The 26703-nt window shown below is 37.4% G+C and overlaps 3 protein-coding genes across 3 annotated transcripts; 1 reads left to right on the forward strand and 2 right to left on the reverse strand.

Annotated features, from left to right (window-relative positions):
• Positions 1–1297: 1297 nt before the first annotated feature.
• On the reverse strand, positions 1298–24708 carry LOC141443725 (uncharacterized). Its single transcript, XM_074109073.1, has 3 exons — positions 24638–24708; positions 24241–24413; positions 1298–1634 (listed from the first exon to the last, which is right to left on the reverse strand). The coding sequence occupies exons 1-3, from the start codon at positions 24706–24708 to the stop codon at positions 1552–1554; spliced, it is 327 nt and encodes a 108-aa protein (XP_073965174.1). The 3' UTR covers positions 1298–1551.
• Positions 8775–21773, forward strand: LOC141443816 (uncharacterized). The gene is made up of 2 exons (XM_074109178.1): positions 8775–8939; positions 19727–21773. Exon 2 carries the CDS (start codon positions 19733–19735, stop codon positions 21524–21526), a length of 1794 nt encoding a protein of 597 aa, XP_073965279.1. The 5' UTR covers positions 8775–8939; positions 19727–19732; the 3' UTR covers positions 21527–21773.
• On the reverse strand, positions 14618–17275 carry LOC141443959 (uncharacterized). The gene is made up of 2 exons (XM_074109392.1): positions 16195–17275; positions 14618–15261 (listed from the first exon to the last, which is right to left on the reverse strand). The coding sequence occupies exons 1-2, from the start codon at positions 17273–17275 to the stop codon at positions 14909–14911; spliced, it is 1434 nt and encodes a 477-aa protein (XP_073965493.1). The 3' UTR covers positions 14618–14908.
• Positions 24709–26703: the final 1995 nt, after the last annotated feature.

Genomic DNA, 26703 nt, shown 5'->3' on the forward strand with positions numbered 1-26703 from the left:
GCAGGGAACGTTAGTATTTTTGCTGTCTCGAAATAGTGGCCGCCATGTCTGTTCTTTTTAGACCGCGTAGGCTTCTTCTTTGTAGCCTCAATATTTCGTCTTTGTTACCAACATTACTCCATAGAATAACCCATACCGCAGGTTTGACATGACATAAAATAAAAGTGGAAAGCCAGAAGGGCAGTCTTTTCGCACAATACAATTAATATAGGCAGTAATTCGACTTCATACTAGAGGGCCAAAATCGACGCACGCACTCAGCCGTCTTTGTTTATTTGGACATAACAAACAGAGACGGCATCATTGATATCCGTCACTTAAAGTTAGTCGACAAGTGGTGAAACAGCCCCTTAGTCTATTAAAATTAGTCTAGGTACCTACTCAACAAAATGTAAAACATAGTGATGAGTCCATTTATAGAAAATAACATTAAAAAAAAATATTCAAATTGCTATTTACAAATTAAACCTTCATCAAAATATAAATCAGAACGAATTTATGACTTTGAACTACTAATATTAATTCACATATTTAAAAACATATTTAGTTTACAACATTCTTCGAAATCGAAAGGATGAAGTTTCAAAAAGTAGTTTGATTTGAGAAATAATTTATGTACAGAAATGAATAATGTATTGAATCAGGCGTTACTTTGCGGAGGTCCATATCAATGAACTAAAATTTTTTTTTTTGCGACTTCATTTAACCAAATTTTCTTAGCCCTCTCCATTGCAATTTTTGCAGCTATACTGGTATTATAACAACGGAAATGAATATAATTAGGTACAACATTCAAACGTTTACATTGTTGATTAAACCAAATATTTTGAACAGCTAGACGATGTTGCTTAGTTAATTTAAGATATAAACGTGCCTGCACGGCTACGCATGCCGATTTTAAATAATTTATTTAGGTCGCGGGTGAGCAAGGAAATTATTTTAGTTCATTGTTCAGAAATGAAGCTGGAGAATCCATGCTAATATTATAAATGCGAAAGTGTGTGTGTATGTTTGTCAGTCTTTCACGCCGTAACGGAGCTACGGATCGACGTGATTTTTGGCATAGAGATAGTTTATGGGCCCTAGAGTGACATAGGCTACTTTTCACCCGGAAAAATGCACAGTTCCCGAGGGAGCGCGCGATAACCGAATACTACGCGGGCGGAGCCGCGGGCAAAAGCTAGTAGCTTAATAAGACAAAACAATAAAATTAATTTAATCGTTTATTTAAACTAAGTCTAAATTAGCTCTAGCTCTTGTTGGGTGCTCGACGCGGCGCGGGCGCGGGCGCGGGCGCGGATGCGGGCGCGGACCATTAGTCCTCGAGGCCAGAGGAGACTTTGCCAGCAGAGTCTGCGACGGGGGGGCGCGCGGCGCCGGCGAGGGCTCCGGCCGGCTCTCCTGGACGACCGTCTCCTCCGCCTCGCACTTGTCGACGACCGCATCCTCGGTAACGGACGTGGTCTTTTTTTCTTTTTTTTTCTTAATCCGGGTCGCGGGGGCGGCGGGGGTCGCGCTTGACGGACGACAGCCTGCGCGGTCCGCGCTTTATTACCCGACTGCGAAGAATGATGGTTTGGATGGTTTCTTGCTCTTCCATGACGCACAGCAAATCCGACTCTTGTATATTTGCCCTAAAAGATGAAAAAATAAATTATCTAGCATATGAAATGATCAATGGAAACTAGGCTTGGGTCAATGGGAAACCGTAAGATAAAAATATTACTATACTTATGCTAAATTAACTTAAGCTACTTAATTTTGCGGGAAAACATATTGTTTTTTACACTAAAAAAATCATACTACGTATTTAACACTATTTACAAGGTTTATAATACAGTTGAAACTTATTATTCACACTAGTCGAGCTTATTATTTCATTACACATTACACAACATACAAAGTCCGATGAATTTCCCGCGAATGAACAGAGTTGACAGTTTTAGGGCAATGGATTCAGAAGCAAACAGCCAGAACCAAAGAGGATGGGAATTCAAATTGTTTTTATTCGAAATACTTGCACAAGTGCTTACCGCGATATTTTTAAAAGCTTTTCTTTAGCTTGCCCTGTTTGTTTATTTATCACTTCCAGTGGTCCGATCGACTTGAAATTTGGCATACTTTAATTATGTAAATTTCGTGACAATACAATAATCTGGTAGTGACATCTTGGTTGCCAGGATCGTCTCTGCAGGAGGGAACTCCTCAATAGTTAATAGTACTAACTTGAAATTGGTTATATATGTAGTTTAGACGACAATGCAAGTACAGTCAACAAAAGTACATTCGGCAAAAAAGCTTGTTTAACAATTTTTTTAACAAAAACTTATTACGAGCATCATAACTATTTGCAGTGTAGGTAATGTAACAGTTTGCTCGGGTGGAATCTTTCAACTCAAATTTGAAGTGGATATCTTCAACTGATTGAGCTGAAATTTTAAACGCATGTTGAATCCTATGACAATGCAATATTATTATAACATGGACTTGATCTGATGATAAAGCTAGCGGGTGACCATAGGAACACTGTGATAAATGACACGACAACATCGAGTTCGGACTCGTTTGTTGTCTTGACGAGTACTTACCAGGGCCATAAAGTACAGTCAGAAAAAAAACCTATATTAGAAGAATTTTAAGAAAATCTTTTACTGAACTGTTTACGGAACCCTTCATGTACGAGTTCGACTCGCACTTGACCATTTTTTTCATGTTTTGCTGGCGTTTTGTCAGCGTTTTTTTGTGTTGGCTAAACCGATTTTGATAAGAAATATTTAAGAACCATCGCAACAAAACCTGCTCTCAAATCGGTCCACCCGTTTAAGAGCTACGGTGCCAGACACACAGACACCCCTAATTTAACACCACTCTTTTAGCATCGGGGTTGATAAAATAAATATTTAAGTGGGGCTCCCAAGAACAAACGTGATATTTTTGGCGGTTTTTTGCTAATTTATAATGTTGGATATATATATATAGATAATACGGTACGGAACCAAGCAGTCGGGCCACAGAATATATAATAGTACTGGCATACAGAATGGACACGCTCCGCCCCGCACCGGTTCGAGTTACTCCACCCCTCAAGCGCAGATTGTAGGAAAACCGTAGGAAAGCAGTCGGGCGCGCAACGCGATGTATGTCGGCCGCACCGTCGCACGGCACTAAGTTCGGGAGCAATAATACATATTACATACGATTTAACGATCGAATGTTCAGAGACAAATCCTTTAAAAGGAAATATTTTAGTGTAAGTAATCTTTAATTAATAAGGTCTCAAATGATTAAACCAATAACTTTAATTTATAAAACATTTATTTGTATTTATTTCCTAAAAACCCGAAAATCAGTCATATTCTAATAATTTGTCGCTCGTACAAAGTCACATAATTTTCCGTGAAATCCGCGCGCCGGCAGGTCATTGCTCGGCTCGGTGGCCGTGAGTCGCGAGCAAGCGCCAACTTGTCAGTGGGCGCGCGAGAAATTGAGGTTCCTACCCTGCCTACTTCCTTTTCTTAATAATAATGCTTTCTAAAAGTATCGCGATTAATACGACATGAAATAACTAATTAGGTACCGAATAATTAGTTCAAGTTTGTAGTCATATATTTATTGTAATGTAAAATAATAATGCTTAAATAGGTTTAAATAAAAATATATGATTAACGATTACATTTATTTACACATTTAAGCCATACCTACATACCCTATACTTAGTACTAGGGTTTTGCGATAGTCAGCCCTGTGTGTCTTACGCACACATTGACGCGTGTACAGACGTCGTCGTGCCCGTGCCTATGTAGATTCCAGAACGCGTATTTTGTATGGCGTGGCCGCCCTGTGGTCGGGGCTGCGGTCGCACGCAGTTGGCGACACGCTGCCGCGCGGGCATGTTAAACTGCGACAGGGCTGGTCAGTGGTCAGTGGTCACTCACCGCTCCCTGTAGTCGCGGTCGGTCGCGGTCGCGTCGCGGTCGCGGTCGCGGTCGCGCTGCTGGCACGCCGGCAAATAATAATTAACATTTCATTCATTATCATTAAATTATATAGAAACTAGCTTTTACCCGGGGCTTCGCACGCGTAAACTATTCGGTGTGGTAGCTGCAATTGAAATTTTCGTGATTTTACAAAATTCCCCTGGAAATTTCCAATATTTATATCGTGGTCTTCATTGAGGTTGTGTTGTGAATAACTGTACAAATTCAAGACTCTAAACCAGTGCTGAAGTTTCAAAATGTTTCCCTATCCAAATTCAAATGCAAAATTCAAATTCAAATCATTTATTCAGTAAATAGGCCGCAATTGGCACTTTTACATGTCATTTTTTATACTACCAGCGCTTTCGGAAAGACCATCATTGCCAAGAAGAATGCGCCGCAAGAAACTTGGCAGATAGTCATTTTTTCAAAATAAATAATTACAAATAAAATACTTAAAAATTACAGTATACAATTAAAGAAAAAAATACGAAATAATAATAATAATACAGGGATGTATGGGGTCCCTTAATTAGTTATAAACCTATACCGTGGGAATATCGGGATAAAAAGTAGCGTACTTATGTGTTATTCCAGACCTACCAGGGCTACCTACATCCAAATTTCATGCCTCTAAGCCTAGCGGTTGTTATTTTGACATTTTATTTCTAGGTATCCGTGGTAATATCGGGTCAAAAAGTCGTCTATGTGTTTTTCTAGACATCCAGCTTCCTACATTCAAAATTTCATAACACTAAGCTCAGCGGTTAATATTTCAAGATTTTATCCCTATCCCGGGAATATCGGGATAAAAAGTAGCCTATGTGTTATTCCAGAGGTCCAGCTATCTACATACTAAATTTCATGGCTCTAAGCCCTGCGGTTATTATTTCAAGATTTTATCCCTAGGTATCCCGTGGGAATATCGGGTCAAAAAGTCACCTATCTGTTATTCCAAACGTCTAGCTACCTACATACCAAATTTCATGACTCTAAGCTCAGAGGTTGTTATTTCGAGATTTTATCCCTATCCCGTGGGAATACCGGGATTAAAAGTGTCCTATGTTTTAATCCAAGTTATAAACTAACTTTTCGCCAAATTTCATCCAAATCCGTCCAGCCGTTTCAGCGTGAAAAAGTAACAAACATACTCACTCACTCACTCACTCACTCACAAACTTTCACATTTATAATATTACTAGCTTTTACCCGCGGCTTCGCACGCGTAAACTATTCGGTGTGGTAGCTGCAATTGAAATTTTCGGGATTTTACAAAATTCCCCTGGAAATTTCCAATATTTATATCGTGGTCTTCATTGAGGTTGTGTTGTGAATAACTGTACAAAATTCAAGACTCTAAACCCAGTGCTGAAGTTTCAAAATTTTTCCCTATCAAAATTCAAATGCAAAATTCAAATTCAAATCATTTATTCAGTAAATAGGCCGCAATGGGCACTTTTACATCTCATTTTTTAAACTACCAGCGCTTTCGGAAAGACCATCATTGCCAAGAAGAATGCGCCGCAAGAAACTTGGCACAGTCATTTTTTCAAAATAAAATAATTACAAATAAAACACTTAAAAACTACAGTATACAATTAAAGAAAAAAATACAAAATAATAATAATAATAATACGGGGATGTATGGGGTCCCTTAGTTACAAAACTATCCCGTGGGAATATCGGGATAAAAGTAGCGTACTTATGTGTTATTCCAGACATACGGCTACCTACATCCGAATTTCATGCCTCTAAGCCTAGCGGTTGTTATTTCGACATTTTATTCCTAGGTATCCCGTGGTAATATCGGGTCAAAAAGTCATCTATGTGTTTTTCTAGACATCCAGCTTCCTACATACCAAATTTCATGACTCTAAGCTCAGCGGTTAATATTTCAAGATTTTATCCCTATCCCGATGGAATATCGGGGTAAAAAATAGATTATTTGTTATTCCACAGGTCCAGCTACCTATATACCAAATTTCATGGCTCTTAGCCCAGTGGTTGTTATTTCGAGATTTTATCCCTAGGTATCCCGTGGTAATATCGGGTCAAAAAGTCGCTTATGTGTTATTTCAGACGTCTAGCTACCTACATACCAAATTTCATGACTCTAAGCCCAGCGGTTATTATTTCAAGATTTTATCCCTATCCCGTGGGAATATCGGGATAAAAATTAGCCTGTGTGTTATTCCAGAGGTCCAGCTACCTACATACCAAAATTCATGGCTCTAAACCCAGTGGTTGTTATTTAGAGATTTTATCCCTAGGTATCCCGTGGGAATATCGAGTCAAAAAGTCCCTTACGTGTTGTTCCAGACGTCTAGTTATTTACATACCAAATTTCATGACTCTAAGCCCAGCGGTTATTATTTCAAGATTTTATCCCTATCCCGTGGGAATATCGGGATAAAAAGTAGGCTATGTTTTATTCCATAATTTCCAGCTATCTACATACCAAATTTCAGGGCTCTAAGCCCAGCGGTTATTAGTTCAAGATTTTATCCCTATGTCGTGGGAATATCGAGTCAAAAAGTCCCTTACGTGTTATTCCAGACGTCTAGTTATTTACATACCAAATTTCATGACTCTAAGCCCAGCGGTTATTATTTCGAGATTTTATCCCTATCCCGTGGGAATATCGGAATAAAAAGTAGCCTATGTTTTATTCCAGATGTTCAGCTATCTACATACTAAATTTCAGGGCTCTAAGCCCAGCGGTTATTAGTTTAAGATTTTATCCCTATCCCGTGGGATAAAAAGTAGCATATGTGTTATTTCAAACGTCCAGCTACCTACTTATCAAATTTCATGTTTCTAAGCCCAGCGGTTGATATTTCGAGATTTTATCCCTATCCCGTGGGAATATCGGGATAAAAAGTAGCCTATGTTTTATTCCAGATGTTCAGCTATCTACATACCAAATTTCATCCAAATCCGTCCAGCCGTTTCAGCGTGAAAGAGTAACAAACATACTCACTCACTCACTCACTCACAAACTTTCGCATTTATAATATTAGTAGGACTAGCTTCTGCCCGCGACTTCGTCCGCTTGAAATAGTAATTTTGGGAAGTATTTAATTTATATAGGATACCTATTCTGCCAATAATAGTACATAGAAACTTCTACGGTTTACCAAAAATAACCTATTTTAGTACATTGCTACAAATATAAACTATTTTTTTTTTGTTCTTCCATACATCCATCCATCCGATGTTCTTTGGTAAAACATAAATATTTTGCGGGTAGCCATATTTTAGCAATACGACGTGTATTCTACCCTGCCAACACAAAAGGACTAATTCTTCATAGTGAACTATTGACACCTTACGTCCTTTATTGTAAGTCAAGGCATTTTTACTAAGCATAGCTACACATATTTCCGACTAGCTTTTACCCGCGGCTTCGCACGCGTAAACTATTCGGTGTGGTAGCTGCAATTGAAATTTTCGGGATTTTACAAAATTCCCCTGGAAATTTCCAATATTTATATCGTGGTCTTCATTGAGGTTGTGTTGTGAATAACTGTACAAAATTCAAGACTCTAAACCCAGTGCTGAAGTTTCAAATTTTTTCCCTATCCAAATTCAAATGCAAAATTCAACTTCAAATCATTTACTCAGTAAATAGGCCGCGGGCACTTTTACACGTCATTTTTTATACTACCAGCGCTTTCGGAAAGACCATCATTGCCAAGAAGAATGCGTCGCAAGAAACTTGGCAGAAAGTCATTTTTTCAAAATAAAATAATTACAAATAAAATACTTAAAAACTACAGTATACAATTAAAGAAAAAAATACGAAATAATAATAATAATAATACAGGGATGTATGGGGTCCCTTAGTTACAAAACTATACCGTGGGAATATCGGGATAAAAAGTAGCGTACATATGTGTTATTCCAGACATACGGCTACCTTCATCCAAATTTCATGCCTATAAGCCTAGCGGTTGTTATTTCGACATTTTATTCCTAGGTATCCCGTGGTAATATCGGGTCAAAAAGTCGTCTATGTGTTTTTCTAGATATCCAGCTTCCTACATACACCTGGTGTTGCAGGTGTCTATGGGCGGTGGTGATCTCTTACCATCAGGAGACCCACTTGCTCGTTTGCCATCCAGTCAAATAAAAATAAATACCAAATAATAAATAAATAATAAATAATAAATACCAAATTTCATGACTCTAAGCTCAGCGGTTAATATTTCAAGATTGTATTCCTATCCCGTGGGAATATCGGGGTAAAAAATAGATTATGTGTTATTCTAGAGATCCAGCTACCTACATACCAAATTTCATGGCTCTAAGCCCAGTGGTTGTTATTTCGAGATTTTATCCCTAGGTATCCCGTGGGAATATCGGGTCCAAAAGTCGCTTATGTGTTATTCCAGACGTCTAGCTACCTACATACCAAATTTCATGACTCTAAGCCCAGCGGTTAGTATTTCAAGATTTTATCCCTATCCCGTGGGAATATCGGGGTAAAAAATAGCCTATGTGTTATTCCAGAGGTCCAGCTACCTACATACTAAATTTCATGGCTCTTAGCCCTGCGGTTGTTATTTAAAGATTTTATCCCTAGGTATCCCGTGGGAATATCGGGTCAAAAAGTCACCTATCTGTTATTCCAGACGTCCAACTACCTACATACCAAATTTCATGACTCTAAGCCCAGAGGTTGTTATTTCGAGATTTTATCCCTATCCCGTGGGAATACCGGGATAAAAAGTATCCTGCTGGCAACTCTGCTCCCACTAGTACATGTACTTTTGTCAGCAAGTGATGCAGCCTATTTCTTGCGCTTGCGTCGCAGTCAATTACTCATTGTTATTTGCGAAGAGATCGAGACAGGTTGAGGCAACAAAGATACGGAAGTTATTCAAAAATAAAGATATAATTTAGAATCAAAAATTGGAGATAATAATAGTTTGCTGTGGAAGTAACTTTGCTGAACAAACTGTAAGTATTTTCATTATTTTTAATCCGCGACGCAAAATGGGTTTTTCCAACTTTTGGTTGGTTAGGCTAGGTTATTATTACAAGCTTTATCTAGTTTTAGCTTCCCTGATATTTGGCCCACTTCCTGTGGGCGGATCGATTTGAAAAAAAAACTGGCCTAGATAGGGTTCCGTAGCCAATACGAAAAAAATCAAGTAATATTATGTGCGTTATAACACAATTAAAACACTTGACTGTAGAGTCTTAAAATGTATTACCAGAAAAAGAGCGTATATCTTCACGGCACTTGCGTCCTTTTGTTGAGGAGCGCAGTTTTTCGGCAATAACTCAAAAATGGTATATCCGATCATGTTCAAACCAATTTTTGTTGAAAGTATTTATTAAGCGTTACCTTTCCATATTTTTTGCATATTTTTGGACAAACGGTTTACAGGATAGAGCCCCCCTCTATATTTTTGCTACTTTGAAAGCGATTATTTCCGGAAATCTTCACTTAATCAATTTTTTTTTGAGAAACCTGAGTGCTATCGAACAACGTGCCACACGTTAAGCGATAAAAAATTTTTTTTTTTTCAATTTCTGTTTCTTGTATGAAGTGCCCCCTCCCCCCTCTATCTTGTAAACCGTTTGTCCAAAAAATATGCAAAAAAATATGGAAAGGTAACGCTTAATAATAAATACTTTCAACGAAAATTGGTTTCAACATGATCGGATATACCGTTTTTGAGTTATTGCCGAAAAACTGCGCTCCTCAACAAAAGGACGCAGTGCCGTGAAGATACGCTCTTTTTCTGGTAATAGATTTTAAGACTGTAGTAAGTGTTTTAATTGTGTTATAACGCACATAATATTATTTGTTTTTTTTTCGTAATGGCTACGGAACCCTATCTTGGGCGTGTCCGACACGCTCTTGGCCGGTTTTTTTTATTTAGCTCGCCCTGTTTGTTCGGTCAAAGCTTGGCAGCTAATTTGACCCATGCACTTCTAGTGGTCGGATTGACTTGAAATTTGGCAAACTTATGTAAATCTGGTGACAATACAATAACCTGGCAGTGAAATCCTGGTAGTCCAACCAGGATCGTCTCCGCAGGACGGAACTCCTCAACGGTTTTTATGCATCGATGAGCAATTTTGGTACGGAGCTACGGAAATGTAGTTTAGTTAGATGACATGAGGGCTATCGTTTTTTGTCTCACTAGATGGCGCACTGTTGCGTGAGATTTTTAAGTATGGCTTTCAAAGTTTGTTATTACGGGCGTGAAAACAAAGTTTAGATTAAAATCATATTTAATACACCTTAAAACCGTACCATAAAAATATGGAGCATGCCACAGTGTTGCATCTCCCCGTTTTGTTTTGCTCCCCGAAAGACAAAACTGTCTCAAAACACAGACATTCATTGCCCAGGAACGCATATTTGCCATAATTAATTTCAGATATTGCAAAATATTCACAAAATTATTCTAATTATAAATAAACCCGCGTAGCTCACTCAAAAACTATGAGATTTGACATTTCGGAGACCTCTATTTTTTTATTTTATTTATTTATTTATTGCAACCATGGTATTTATAAGATATTCTTAATTATAGCCAGTACAAACATGGACCCTACAAGGGCGTAGCAACATTTATATTTATTAACATAATTCTTTTATTACATATTTATAAAACATTAACATATCTTACATCTATACATATCTTACATTTATTATACCTACTTATATTATTTAGTATTCCATAAATGTGGATCGCCTAGTTCCTATTCCATAAACTCCTGAAGAGAGTAGGGACATATGTCTATGAGATATGCTTTCAGCTTATTGACAAAAGTCATATAATTTTCTTCTTCAGCTATAACTTTCGGAATTTTGTTGAAAATTTTTATAGCCATTGCATGTGGGCCTTTCGTAGTCATTTTTAACTTAGCTGGAATGGCCATTACTAATTTATGCCTATTGCGCAAGTTATGCTCTTCTTTATATATGTTTTTAGGTTTATTGTACAAGTTTTTGTGTTTCCGAACAAATTTACAGGTTTCCAGGATGTATAGTGAAGTTAGTGTTAAAATTTTTAATTTTGAAAAATATGGTCTACAGCTTTCACGGTTTTTTATATTAGTTAGTACCCTTATGCATCTCTTCTGCAATAAAAATAGGTCTTCGACATTTACACTATTGCCCCACAGTATTATACCGTATTGGAGCCATGCCTGGGCAAAAGCATGATAAGCGCAGATTGCAGTCTTTAAGTCAGTGTTTATCTTTATTTGTCTGAGTGCGTAAGCAAATCTAGCCAATTTAACAGCAATGGTTTCAATGTGGGCTTTCCAGTTAATGTTTTCGTCTATATTTAAACCAAGCAGTGTACAATTCTTTGTGAAGTCAATTTTGTTATTTTGGTAAAAATAATCAATTTTTAAAGGTAATCTCTGGTATGGTCTAAATTGAATCAGATTAGTTTTTAGCAAATTTACTTTAAGGTTATGATCTTCCAGCCAGGATAAAACTATATCAAAAATAGTATCTAGGGATCTTGTAAATTCATTACCATTTTCACTGGAGAACATAATAGAGATGTCATCTGCATATAGTAAGGATTTAATGCCGTTTTTACTTAGTTCCTTTGGTAGGTCGTTAATATATAATAGAAATAATATACATCCCAGTACACTTCCCTGTGGAATTGAACAAGCAGTGTATGTTAAGCTGGAGCGTACTTTTGTTATTGTTCTATTCTTATCATCGAGGAATTTGATTTCAACACATTGTTTGCGGTTTTTGAGGTAAGAGGCAAACCATTTGTGCGCGGCGCCGCGAATACCTATTCCGTGGAGTTTATTTAAAAGAATGTCATGTTGAATTCGATCGTACGCTTTACTCATGTCCAAAAACAGTCCAAATACATGTTTCTTACTTTCTACCAGTCCTAGCACTTCGTTGACAAATTTGTAAACTGTCAGAGTTGTAGATCTTTGTTTTCTGAAACCATATTGGCGTTCATCAAATACATCATATTTATTGCAGAATGAAGTCAAGCGTTCCGCCATTATTGCTTCAAATATTTTTGAAAACGTGCTAAGTAGAGCAATGGGCCGGTGCTCTTCGGGATTTGTCAGGTCTCCTTTTTTTGGGATAGGTTTTATGAGCGCCATTTTTAGCTTTTCAGGAAAAACTCCAGAAGTAAAAGATTGGTTTATTAGATCCGTAAGTGGAATAGTAAGTTCTCTAGCACATTTTTTTATAAGTATAGGGGGTATTTCGTCGATTCCAAAACTGGTTTTATTTTTTAACTGTTTTATGCATTTATATGTCTCATGAGGGAGGACAGGCGATAAGAAAAAAGTGTTGATAGTGGGGTTTATGACTGGCCGACCTCGCGGTTTGTTGTCGGAATTGTTTAATCCTACGGATGCAAAAAAGGTATTTAATGTATCGGACACTAGCAGCGGATCACCAGTTACAGTTCCATTTACATTTAGTCTTAAATTTTCTTTTGTTTTTATTTTCTTTTTACCTGTTTGCTCATTTACTATCTGCCAAACCGTTCTGATTTTATTGTTAGATTTATTTATTTTATTTATATTAACTTTTTTTTTTGAAATAATTATGGTTTTTTTTAGAATTTTATCATAAATTTTGAAGTGTTTTTTTAATACTGGGTCGCTGGTTTGATTTAATAGTATTCTAAGTTGACGTTTGTGTTTACATGACACTTTTATTCCACGGCTTAGCCACAATCTTTTTGGTTTGGGTTTTAATTTAATTTTTTTTTCAGGGATGCATCGATCAAGCACATTTTTTATTTCAGTATGAAACCTATCAAAGTTCTCATCAATCGAATGGTATGGGGAGATAGTAGATGTCCAGTCTAGATTTTGCAACTCTTTTTTAAATGTTTCCATGTTTTTTTCTGTGAAGTGTCTTTTAAAACAAGAATATCTACATCGCTGAGCTTTTGCTATATCGGATATCTTTTGAGTTGTAACTAAAACTCCTTTGTGATCCGAGAACCCAAAATCCACCACATCCACACCCAAACCGTTAATATTAAAATTAGTAAACAAAACATCCAGACAAGTTTTCGACCCTAGTGTCACTCTAGTAGGTTCCACAACATGCTGATAAAAATTACAATTTCTAAAAAGGTTTAACAAGTCTCGAGATTGTGTTGTAGTTTTAAGCATGTCAATATTCAAATCACCGCCTATAATGACATTTTTCCTACTGTACTTAATAGTTACAAATTGCATTAGTCTATCTAATTGTTCAAAAAATAAGTCGGGTCTGCGGGCGTTATTTGGCCAGTATATAACAATTAATACAAGATTTGACTTACAAATTTCAATTGCGCAAGCTTAGATGAATGATTGGTCTCGCGCGCTCGCTCGACTAGATACCGCCGGCGTACTTGTCAAATGCGGCAACAAATAGTACGCCGAAATCGGCGTACCTGAGCCCGAGGCGAGTCAGTCGCCTTGCAAACTGTGCGTAATGTGCATGTCCCGAATTTTTGTTAAATTTTGGTCATAAACCGAAGTAAAATGCCAGTTTTCGCAGTGAAACTGTTTAAAAATAATACTACAAGAAATAAGAAGGACACTGGGATCACATACCATCAGTAAATATCGTATAATTTCGAAATTACAAAATAAAATAACATGAACCCTAAACGCCATTCTGTGTTGCCGCGTACACAAGAATCAAATTCCCCGTGGTTTGAGATTTTAATAAATTGAATTTTATTGTTATCATCATTAAATGATGATAAATTTTAATAACTTATTTTATTTAAGTATCTAACGTAATTATTATATATACATAACCTAGTTCTATATTATTTAATGTTTATCTTTGTGATATTATACACTGAACGTGTATAAATTGTTACCCGACACTATTTAAGGGGTGAATGTGTCTTAAAATTAAAAATGTTTTTCGTCTTCCCAGTCAAAAGCCCGATCAGCTGATTTACTTAGGCATTACGGGAAACGAAACAAATTTTTTTTCGTATTTCTACCCATTTTCCTGAAATGTTAACTTTTACCCGACTGCCCGAAGGAGGGTTATGTTTTTCAAGCGTATGTATGTAAGTATGTATGTATGCATGTACCTATGTATGTATATTTTGTAAACAATTATTTGTATTTTAGTCTTAATTAACCTGTACATTATATTAGGTTTAACTATAGGTGCAACGTGTTAAGTACGCAAAACTTCTTAGTTGGTGACTCAGTCCATGAATTTTCAGTAATAATTTGTAAATATTGAATGTCCTTAAATATATATATTTTTTAATTAAAAGTGAGGCCTGATCATTGATATACCTACATCATACCTACCATTTTTTTAAAGAAGAAACCTACGCCTAACCTATACACAAACATATTAATACATTCACTCTTAATTACTTCTTAATTTCTAAGTATTTCCCAAGATACATTTTGTAACCAATGACTTAATAGACCACAGAATAATTTATTTTCCCAATAATTCAGGTAACAGTGGAGCAGCTGGCAACACAATTCGTCACGCATACTAACATCCGTGCAAATTGTCTTACACCGTTCTTACGCACACTACAATATTGAGTTGCCGCATTCACGAACGTTTTGTTTTTAATTAGCGCGGTATCTAGTCGAGCGAGCGCGCGAGACCAATCATTCATCTAAGTGCGCAAGTTTCAAAAATACACTCTATTGACAGATTGTTAATGTCCAATATATCTATATATTCGATGTCATTTTTCAAGAAGACACATACACCACCTCCTTCATGATTCGACCTGCAATAGCAGCTTGCTAAAGTGTAGCCTTCCAGCTTTAGCAGATCTTGTTTAGACGTTGAGATCCATGTTTCGGAAATACATAAAGCTTCAATAAACGGCTTCTCATCCAAAAGACATTCAATTTGGTTAAGTTTATTTTTAATGCTACACATATTCTGATATAAGATTCCAGTTTGTCGCAATTTAGGGACGAAAAGTATTGACCGATTGTTTCGAATTCGATGGTGCTGTATTGGATGGTGTCTGTTGTATAATCTCGTGTTGGGTTTTTCCGTCGGTTTCGCCCATTGGACCATGGTTCACATTATTTGAAAGCGTAGGCTGGGCTTTACCCTGTGCCGGTGGCAAGCTAACTTCTCTTCCGTTTATAAACAGCTTGTTGTTGCGCATCACTGCATTTTGGCCACGCTGTCTTGCTTCTTTTAGTTTTCCTCTCAGTATATTTCTGTCCCGTAGGCTACCAGGGTCCAAGAATTGAGATGCGAATAGACCTGTGTTTCTGAGATAATTGGAATTATGTATAATATATTTTTCACCTCAGCACCTCAAACAGGCAGGTTTTGCTATGAGAAATCAGTGAGCAAAATCGCATTTTGCTCACTCCGTGAGACAAAGTAACTTTTTAATTATTTTTTTTAAATGCTGAGTACAGTGTTGGGTCTACTCACTGAATTCCAAATATTTGAACTTTATTTTGATCTGTCATTTCACTTCAACTCGAAAAAAGCAAGAGATAGGATCAAATTTGTCGATTACAAACTTAAATTAAATTTTTGGTATTAAAAATATATCGAAATATTTCCAAAATGTAAATTTTCCCGATCTTTTAATAAAGTATGCAACCTCGTTGCACGAAAGCCGCTTCTCTTGTTTTTTTTTTTATAAAAGAATTCCGTATACTGCCTCTACAGTGTAATTATTATTTGTTAAATTGAATGATTTTTTAACAAATCTATTTATGTTTATGTAATAGAAATCTTAATAAAAATCATATTTAAAGGTTTAATTGTTCAACCTTTTCAATTACCCCGAGATGAGGCTTTTTGCAGTATTAAAAAATAAGTGCGACATTAGTACAAGAAGTTAAGATTGCATGTTATGAGTATGCGATTTGTATTGTAGCTACTGGACTCTTTTTATGGTCTTAAATGTAATTATTATATTTGATAATAATCGGATTCTATTTTAAAAAAATGTGTTTGTTTTGTAAACAGGTATATGTATAGGTATATGTGGTTTTATTCTTATGTTACATTTAAATTATGTTCTCGCTGCTGAGGTGAAAAATTGTATGTGTCACACGAGACCAAAGTTTTTTTGCATCTCGTGTATTTCAATCCCTTGCTGATCTCAGGATTCTAACCTAGAATCACTCGCTAACGCTCGTGATTCAATTATAGAATCCTTCGCTTACTCGGGATTCAAAATCAACACTCGCAACAAAAAACAACTTTGCTCTCTTGTTGCACAAATAACTATAGTCATTCTTCTGCTTAATAGTTCTATAAGTACCGGACGCCTCGAGCCTCCGCGCCCCAATCGCCTAATTTCTTCAATTTGTCCTGTCAAATCAATGTTATATAAGTCACAAAAAATTCTTTGAACCAAGTCCACTAGTACGAATTCTGACTCTTGTTCGCATTCATTTAGACCGTAGAGAACAAATCGTTTCGCATAGTCCGACTGACTATTGTAGTGAAATTTATAAGAGGTGTTTGGGTTGTTATATGCGAAACTGTCATTGAATGACGTATTAATGTTTATATTATTTCGTGATTTAGCCGCATCGGAATATGACATGCGGCTTAAATTGTCTTGTAGTTGTTCAGTATGTTTTTTTAAGGATGCTATTTCATTTTCCAGGGATAAAATTTTCTTATTTGTATCATCAATATGTTGAGTATTTCTGCTCATTGATCGCAAGAGATTTTCTGTTTGAATTATATTTTTATCAGATTCTGTTTTAATTTTGTTTATTTCTGTTTTTAGCTCCGTATATTTTTGCAACAAATCGCGTATATTTTTTTCTATTTTTCCTGCGAAACAAGTAAAACGCTGCTCTTGTTGTTCTAGTTGGACTGTAATTTGGGAGCGGAAACTTCTTAATTCAGTGAGAATTACTTCAGAAACTTCTTTTTTCTCATCTATGATTTCGTGTTCCTCCTGTTCCTGGTCGGAATCCAATAAAATGCTGTCGTTCAAAGTATTTATTGTATGTCCTTTTTTACGTATTGTTACATTCGAGTCATCCGATCCAGTGCATACAGATTGCCGAGATTCCTCCATGTCGGCGCTAACAGGTAAGTTTCGAACTGGTGTATTAGTGTTATTTACTTTGGGTTTATTACATCGACATTGCTGGCATATCCAAGCATTTTTGGACTCCTTCGACATCAAATCAAAGCGTTTATCATAAACGTTAGCGCAGAGGAGGTCATAGGTATGTTCACACGCGGAGCAAGTAAGATAATCCCGCTTTGGTAAATTCTGCCGACAACCGGAGCATACTCGCACCTTCTGTTTGCCAGTCGCAGCCGTTTGAGACGACATTGTCAAAATTCGTCTCTTTGTTTACGTACATATATATAGCGGCACACTTTAAATTTTAACTGATAAATGCAAAAAATAAAAAGGTTCTTATCCGTTTTCACTACCGAATTTAATGTTGTTCACTTTATTCATTAGTCTAGTTGAATTTCACTGTTATTTATTTCTTTTCTGGCATAAAAACGTTATTTTTAACTACCCTTTTTCACTTTTGTTCGGCTCGATAATTTTTAGGCCATGACATCGTTTTATCAGCGTAGATTCGAAAGATAACACTTTTGGAGATGAAATTCAGTGGTGTCCACTTGGCGATATAATAATTTATTCTCACGCTACACTAGCGCCTCTAGCGGCGAATTCATACGCGATAGCCCTCATTGACAATGACAATGCAAGTACCTACAGTCAGTAATGTAATTTTTAACAAAAACTTATAGTCAAGATATAATGGCTTTTTAAGGGATCACCAAATATGATAAAAAAAAAATTACTAAAAAGCAAAACCGACTCCAAAAAAATAAAAAAATAACAAAAAATGGAACCGACTACAAAATCCTTGAAAATAATTTCTAGGTATTATGATTGGTTATTTGGAGTCTTTTTGTATTTTTTATTTCAACTCCAAATTTGTTACTTTTACGGGTATCCCGTGAAACCATATCGAAAATACAAACTGAGACATGGATGCACAGAAAAACCAGAAAAAGAGACCAGCGCTGGGAATCGAACCCAGGTCCTCAGCAATCCGTGCTGCGTGCTATAACCCCTACACCACCGCTGGACAGGAATTTAGACACGAATTTTTCCTATGCATACATATCTCAGGTTGCTTATAAGCAACCTGAGATATGTATGCTTATAAGCAACCTGAGATATGTATGCATGGGAAAATTCGTGTCTAAATTCCTGTCCAGCGGTGGTGTAGGGGTTATAGCACGCAGCACGGATTGCTGAGGACCTGGGTTCGATTCCCAGCGCTGGTCTCTTTTTCTGGTTTTTCTGTGCATCCATGTCTCAGTTTGTATTTTCGATATGGTTTCACGGGATACCCGTAAAAGTAACAAATTTGGAGTTGAAATAAAAAATACAAAAAGACTCCAAATAACCAATCATAATTTGATTGCTTAGTAGCGACATCTCTTGTCTGGGTGAGCGGTTGGTTCCAATAGAGTGTGACGTCTCTCGATGAGAGCGAAAACATAGATGTCGCTAGTGCTGCTGCATAAGTAGCGTAGTAGATATAAGCAACCTGAGATATGTATGCATAGGAAAAATTCGTGTCTAAATTCCTGTCCAGCGGTGGTGTAGGGGTTATAGCACGCAGCACGGATTGCTGAGGACCTGGGTTCGATTCCCAGCGCTGGTCTCTTTTTCTGGTTTTTCTGTGCATCCATGTCTCAGTTTGTATTTTCGATATAATTTCTAGGTACGTACTAGCTCGAAGTCGGTGCCTCAGCACGAGCTAGCAAGAGTGGGACAATATTCGTCTACCTCACCTACATACCTACTATGGGTTTCAATCCCTCCTGCTGGGCTCCTTCATTTCTCACTTTTTAGTGATTCGTAGCCAAAGTACATCTCATAACGAATCCATTAAGCCCAAACACGACTTAGTTACGTTGTTTTATAACAGAGTTCCGTTGCCTACCTTCTGGCTTCAGCATCAGATCAGTTCGAAAGAATCATCAACTTAAAGTTTCTTCTTAGTCGCTTATCTAGGTATATTAATCATGATCGTTTATAGACGACTTAGCATTACTTGATGAGTTCCATTGGTCATCTACGGTCTTCTTCATCAGGTCCAGATTACCAAATAATACTTTCGCAAAATTAGTCTTAGTTAATTACTTAATTTAGTATAAGTACCTAGTAAAATTATTTTAACCGACTTCAAAAAAGGAGGAGGTTCTATGTTCCAATGTTTGTATTTTTTTATGTATGTTTACCGATTACTCAGTCAATTGTGGACCGATTTTCAAAATTATTTTTTAATGAAAGGGTATTCTTCTGAGGTGGTCCCATTGTCATCAAGTCAAGATCTGATGATGGGATCCTAGGGAAATCGTGGGCAAACCTCAAATTTTATAGGAACCTACACCTATGGTGATTTTGGCATTTTTAGCATTACTACTGCGTGGAGATGGATGAGCTGCATGAACACACATTTGTTGCAAGGACTTAGCTATCGTAAGGTCGAGGGTGAGCGAAGTAATTGTTTTTTAACCCCCGACGCAAAAAGAGGGGTGTTATAAATTTGACCGCTATGTCTGTCTGTCTGTCTGTCCGTCTGTGGCACCGTAGCTCTTAAACGGGTTGACCAATTTGAATGCAGGTTTTTTATTTGAAATCTGGTTTTCTACATATGATTCTTAGGTTAGGTTATTTAGTTCAATTAAATGAGTCTCCGTAACTCATGTCATTCATCATTAATTTTTTTTTGTTTTTACATTCCAGTTCAAGATGAGGATAAGGACATTCTGCAAGTTCGTCGAAGTGAGCGAGTTAGAGTCCATGGTTCTCCACGACTCCACCGTCGTCATTGACGGGCAGAACTACTACTACAACTCCTACCAGGAGAGCCAACTACCCTTCAAACTTGGCTGCGAGAGCCATCGCTACGCCAACTACCTGCGAGAACACCTCGCCATGTTCAAGAAAGCCAACGTCAAATGCTATTTCATCTTTAAAGGTGGAAATGAGAACATGGCAAAGAGGTTGGCAAAAAATAAAGACCTAGGAATCGTCAGTCCGGCTTTCATGAAGAGTATTTACATGGAAGTACTCAAGGAAATGGACTTTAAGTATGTAACGTGCGAGTACGAGAGCAAGAGAGACATCATCGAGCTCGCTCAGACACTTGACTGTCCTGTCATCAGCTACGACGTTGAATTCTGCTTCACTGGACTCCGGTATATCCCGCGGAACGAACTCAAATTCAATGAAAGAGACAACACCATCACCTGCCGCTATTTCTCGTTGGACAAATTCATGAGGAAGTACACTTTGACGGCAGAGAAATTAGCCCTTTTCATTGTGTTGACTGACGAAAACATCTTTCCAGAAAACTTTTTTCAGGAGTTCTTCAAACGCATACGTGCACCTCTGGGTTACTTCAAAAGGAACTTAAGTTTACTGTATTGGGTTTCGAAGAACAACAGAAATACAACAATAAAGATGGTTTCGCAATTTGTAAATGCCGAGGATGAGAACAAGTTCGTCGAAGAGGTCGACAAAGCTCAGCTGCTGATCAGAAGACGCGAGAAGGGCGGTCTCAGCGCCGCCTGTCTGCTGAACCCCGCAGCCGCCACCGTGGCACCAAGCGACCCCAACTGGTTCGCTAAAGGTGTCGCTTCAAACAATATCCCGATAAACTACGTCAACCTGTACCGTTCCAAACACTTCTTCGGTTCCATGGACGTAGAACTGGTAGACCCAATAGTTTCGTCTCTAGAAATCGTGAAATACGCATACGATCTGCTCACTGATTTCCAAAATGACGGGTTCACTTTAGTGTATGACACTCTATCGGGGCAGGAAAGTATGGTAGTGTCTGAGCTGTATTCCATCCGGAAGCCGGAGTACGAAGCGAGCGTGTGCGTGTTTGAGAATGGTTGGGATTCGGTGCGCGAGTTCGCCTTGTTCGAGCACTTCTTGAAGGAGACACTGCAGCTTGCGAGCCTACAACCCTTGAAAAAGCTACCAGAAGGCGCAAGACTCCTAGTAGTAGCCCTGGTCTACTTCTCCCGCAAGAAAAGCGTCGACACAAGCACCGAGGCAACCTGCGTGCTCCTCTCCTACATCACACTAAGCCTCGTACTCCAGAAATGCGGCAAAAACCTTCCCAAGTTTCCATTCCAATCCAAACCCATTCTGGACTCAACAACGGATGAGAGCACAGTCACTGATGAAGACTGCAACATCGCAGCGGCTGTCTTGGCTGAATATCTAGCAGTTCCCGAAACTGCTGAACAGGAAGCTGTTGACGATGACCAAGTATTGTATCAGTTAAAGGAGTTCCAGATATGTCTGCGTCAGCTGAACGACTTGAACTTGTTGTGTGGTGCTCCTCTTCCGCCGACGGTCTACAGCCGCGTCTATTCTGCTGCTCTGGTAGCGCGGCTCCGGGTCGCCGCGGGCTCTGGGGATTCCCAGCCGTTTTTTCGACAAACTCCTGGCCCCGGCTCCGACCGTCTACGCCTTTCTAAACGGTCTCATCGAAGCTTACCAGGCGATGTAAAGCGTAAGCAGCTTTGAAAGTCACAGGTGTTTTTTAAGTAACTCGACGTTATATTTTAGAAACTATCAAATTAGCCCACATCCGCCCACTGCTGCGTCAAGGCCTCTTCATTGACATGCCACTTCAATAATTTAGAATAGAATATTAATTTGCGAGGAATAAGTGTACAGTTGAATAACTAAGCTAAGTAACTGCTGTTTTGCTATATTTTCAAATACCTTGAATTTAGATAACTTACTGATCCTCAAAATTTTAATTTCAAATCTGACATTTGGTGTTATGCTGTCTCTTGGTAAAAAGCCTTAAATAATTTTTGACATTTATTTGACATCTCTTAGATAAACATTTATCAATGTAGCTACTGTCAACGCCCTTACAATGTTGTATCAATAGGCCCCAATGAGGGCTACCGCGTATAAATTCGCCACTAGAGGCGCTAGTGTAGCGTGAGGTCTCCGAAATGTTAAATCTCATAGTTTTTGGGTGAGCTACGCGGGTTTATTTATAATTAGAATAATTTTGTGAATATTTTGCAATATCTGAAATTAATTATGGCAAATATGCGTTCCGGCAATGGAATGTCTGTGTTTTGAGACAGTTTTGTCTTTCGGAAACCTTTGTCCCCTTTTTTCCGAACAAAACGGGGACTATGCAACACTGTGGCATGCTCGATATTTTTATGGTACGGTTTTAAGGTGTATTAAATATGATTTTAATCTAAACTTTGTTTTCACGCCCGTAATAACAGCAGACTTTGAAAGCCATACTTAAAAACCTCACGCAACAGTGCGCCATCTAGTGAGACAAAAAACGATAGCCCTCATTGCTAGAGGTGAGAGTTATCGGTAAAAATAAAAGCGGTAAAATAAACGAACTTATTATTAATTTGCAAGATTGTTCGTCAGAGTCGGAAAGTGACACTCCAAGTGTTGTTAAATTATAATAAGACTTTCAGTTTGATTATTGCCTCCTTTAGCACTTGTACATGCAAAAGTATCGATTATCGATAGTTTTCGTAACAGTAGGAGGACTCTAGTTCTGTCAGTTTGCATCTGTCATTTGAATCATGTTAGAACAAATAGAATATAAACGGACCTCGCAACACTAGCGCCATCTACCTGTTCCCCGTCACAGATAAAAAATTATGAAAAAGTCGAAAAGGCTTATTCGCAACTGTGTGAATTCCGAACACATTTAAAAATACCGAAGATAGTGTTTAAGAGTAATCCGTTAGGATTTAATTGACTTTGGAATGGTTTTTTTATTGACCTTTAATTTCAGTTTTTTAATTTTATTGTTTATTTTTATTGCATTATTGTTACCTTAATAATATTCGCACATGACATTCAATTTTTTTTTATTGGACTGGATGGCAAACGAGTAAAAGTACCGTATTAACTCAAAATAAAACTGTTTTGAATAATAATTTGAATCTAACCTCTACATACTTAGAACTCGTCATGTCATCATGTAGGTACCTAATACAGAAGCATTTTGAGTTAATACGGTATTAAATGTCATGATGTAATTTAATTATAAGTACAATTTACTCAATAATAAATAAATATTACTTTAAAATTAGTTTTTTGGCCTTTTCTGAAATAGTATAATTCCTTTAACAAAAGAAAACTATAATTTTTAGGTATCTATGAATAATCATTCAGTAATGGAGTACTTCACATGGTTATTAATATCAGACAGACAGACATTAAAAAGTTTTTTTTCCAATATACCTTCTTGGTTGTGTTGTGCTATAAGTAGTAGTAGTAGCAACTTTAAAGTGCAAATTTTCAATAAAATCGAGCGTCCCCCCTCTAAATCTAACCGGTGGGTGGAAAAATTTTGAAAAAAATCAGAATGGTAGTACCTAGTATATCAAACTTTCAAGGAAAACTAAACGGTTACGTTTTATTGAGAATTATTAGTAGCTTAAGAGTAAATAGCAGCCTAAGGCATAAAATATACCTGAACTTGGAATATTCCGTACAAAATACGAAATCCTTAAAAATTTGTTACTTAATCTTTTCGTAATGGCTACGGAACCCTATTTCGGGCGTGTTCGACACGCCCTGGCCGCTTTTTGTTTATTTTATTATTTAACATTGCCAGGCGCGTGCAAAAATATTTTGCAACAAAAATAAAAAAAAGTTTTAAGGGAACTAAGTACGAGTATACCTAATATTTTGTGTGACCTAATTTTCGATGTCACTAGTCGGCAATACCCTAATTATAATATCTGTCCCTAAGATATATATTAGTTATCATTAATCAAAAGGCCGTGCGCAGAAAAGTGCTAGAATAATACCGTGATTTATTTTAGCGACGACAGATCCGAGTTTTTACATCACTTCATGCTCTAATGCGAGAGCACGGTGATCCGACGCCCCTCTCGGGTGATGAAAATAAAAATAAATAAATAAATATCACGGGACAATTCACACCAATTAACCTAGTCCCAAAGTAAGCTTAGCAAAGCTTGTGTTATGGGTACTAAGCAACGGATAAATATAATTATATAGATAGATACATACTTAAATACATATTAAACACCCAAGACCCGAGAACAAACATTCGTATTCTTCATACAAATATCTGCCCCGACGCGGGAATCGAACCCGGGACCTCAAGCTTCGTAGTCAGGTTCTCTAACCACTAGGCCATCTGGTCGCCTAAAAATGAAAAAGTTTATTAGAGACATAATAAAAAAGGGGTATAATACAAAATGACAAACTATGCGGTGTGCCCGAAATGGTCCCGCCTGGCCCCTGGGCATTAATGCAGACATCTCGGGTGGAGTCGGCGCTGGTCCTCCGGCGAGACCATGGCATCCAGTTGCGATCTTTGAGACCGCGAACAACAAACTCCACCCGTTTTTGCCAAACCGGACCGCCCACTTCTGGAAATCTGAAACAATATAATTTATGTAATATCGACAGTTTATCGATATCCATTTTGACGCACTATTCTAACCTATGAGAAGAAATAATGAAAACTAATAAATAACATGTAATTTAGCGTACTTAGCGCTCTTTAATCATATATATAACAGTAACCTAACTTATATTTGTATATAATTAGCAGAACGAACGATCGAAAATCAATAAAATTCCACGAAAAATACCACTGACCTGTGAAAGAAATTTTGTCCATTTTCCTTGTTTCCGATGCGAGACTTGCACTCACAAAGTACACACAGCATGGCATCACTACTTATTACACAGTTTTACCAAGAATCAAAGCTGTATAATATCATGTTTTACATAAAAAAACAAAGATAAATTTTGGAAAACTCTGACCGATGGTAGTGCTTTTTGACAACAAGTGACAACAAACTAGTACCCGACTAAATTAAATAACATTTTATTTGAATAGCTGCTTAACGACAGATGCCTTTTGAAAATGACTGGTATATTAGCCACGGAAATCGGCCAATGAGCAGAGGTGCATTTTGATGAACCTAGAATAAAACTGGCACAACTCGAAATATTCTCATTTAAAACTCAACCAGATTCTGTTCAGAACAGAGTTTATTTTGGAAATATGAGTATTTCGAATTGTGTCAGTTCACTCTAAACTTGCGAATAGGCGCCAAATGAACCTCAGCCTATTGGTCAATTTCTTTTGCCTGTGGGCAAATACACAAAAGTTATAATAGTAATAATCGGGTACGCTTGACATTAAGCTTCCTTTTCCTTCTCTCTATTGTCTTCCTTCCTCTTTGGTTCTTAGTATTATCAATGGTAGACGACTCGAAAAAAGTGACAGCAGGGCTACTACGAAACTCAAAGCTCGAAGTTCGTGTCGTGCGGTCCCTCTGCCACTTATACTGTTTAATACGAGAGCGAAAGAGACGGTACGATACGAACTTCGAGTTTCGTAGTAGCCCTGCTGGGGCTACCATGAAATTCGAAAATCGAAGTTCATATCGTTTTCCTAACGCTAATATTATTTAATACGAGAGTGAGAGGGACGGTATGATACGAACTTCGATTTTTCAATTTTGTAGTAGCCCCCTGTATTGGTGGGTAGCCATATTTTATTCAGTTGTTTTCTTAGCGTCTTGCTTTTACTGAGCTGTGAAGTGTTGGGCACAAAATAATTGAATTTTTTGCAATTTTTTTCCTCGCAATGTGATGAAAATCATTGTGTGTATCACGGGCCGTAAGGGTACAAACTCGGGTCGGAGGCGGAGGGCTTCTAATAGACTCTCGTTAGTAATCCCCTTCTTACGCCCTTTAATACACAATGTACTATTTTTACGACTGTCTTTTCTATTCTATATTATTATAGAGTAAGTATACTGTTCAATTTCAGGCCAAAAAAAAACATTAATTAAAAAAAATATTTATTATTGAGTAAATTGTGCTTAAAATAAAATTACACATTAAAAAAGTAACAATGAAATAAAGTGAACAATCATATGAAGCAAGCTTTGAAATTAAAATTCAATAATAAAACAATTGAAAAATCAACTAACTCCTAATCGAATAGGAATACTCTTAAAATACTATAATAAGGCAAATTAGGCAAAACTCTGCGCAGGGGGCGACACTAGCGCAAACCCATGATAATGACAAATCTCTATACATTTTATCGCTTTGTCGCCATGACAGATCATGACCAAAGAGTATTAGTACCTTCAAAAATAATGTTGTATTTATTAGTAACAAAATAACCTTATATACCAGGTAGTAGAATGTCAAGGTCGTAAAATAACCAGGTAGTAGAATGAACTAAATAATTTCCTTGCTCACCCGCGACCTTACGATAGCTAAGCTTATGCAAAATATGCGTGTTCATGTAGTTCCTCCACCTCCACACTGTAAGAACACACACAAATCACACAAACCCATCTATCACCACCACCACACTACACTGACGCGTTTCGAACTCAACCAGAGCTCATCTTCAGAGTGACACAACCGTACACTTTGCTACCAGTTGTTAGACTCCAACAACTGAGTCTAACAACTGGTAGCATGGTGTACGGTTGTGTCACTCTGAAGATGAGCTCTGGTTGAGTTCGAAACGCGTCAGTGTAGTGTGGTGGTGGTGATAGATGGGTTTGTGTGATTTGTGTGTGTTCTTACAGTGTGGAGGTGGAGGAACTGCATGAACACGCATATTTTGCATAAGCTTAGCTATCGTAAGGTCGCGGGTGAGCAAGGAAATTATTTTAGTTCATTGATATGGA

This window comes from Choristoneura fumiferana, chromosome 28, assembly GCF_025370935.1.
Source record: "Choristoneura fumiferana chromosome 28, NRCan_CFum_1, whole genome shotgun sequence".
Classification (NCBI taxonomy): Eukaryota; Metazoa; Arthropoda; class Insecta; order Lepidoptera; family Tortricidae; genus Choristoneura; species Choristoneura fumiferana.

Coding starts and splice junctions, on each gene's coding strand:
- LOC141443959 (XM_074109392.1), bottom strand. CDS start 17,275: ATGTCGTCTCAAACGGCTGCGACTGGCAAACAGAAGGTGCGAGTATGC. Junction 15,262..16,194: donor AAGAATGACTATAGTTATTT/GTGCAACAAGAG, acceptor TGAGGTGCTGAG/GTGAAAAATATATTATACAT.
- LOC141443816 (XM_074109178.1), top strand. CDS start 19,733: ATGAGGATAAGGACATTCTGCAAGTTCGTCGAAGTGAGCGAGTTAGAG.
- LOC141443725 (XM_074109073.1), bottom strand. CDS start 24,708: ATGCTGTGTGTACTTTGTGAGTGCAAGTCTCGCATCGGAAACAAGGAA. Junction 24,414..24,637: donor GGACAAAATTTCTTTCACAG/GTCAGTGGTATT, acceptor ATATTGTTTCAG/ATTTCCAGAAGTGGGCGGTC. Junction 1,635..24,240: donor CATTTCGGGCACACCGCATA/GTTTGTCATTTT, acceptor TTCATCTTTTAG/GGCAAATATACAAGAGTCGG.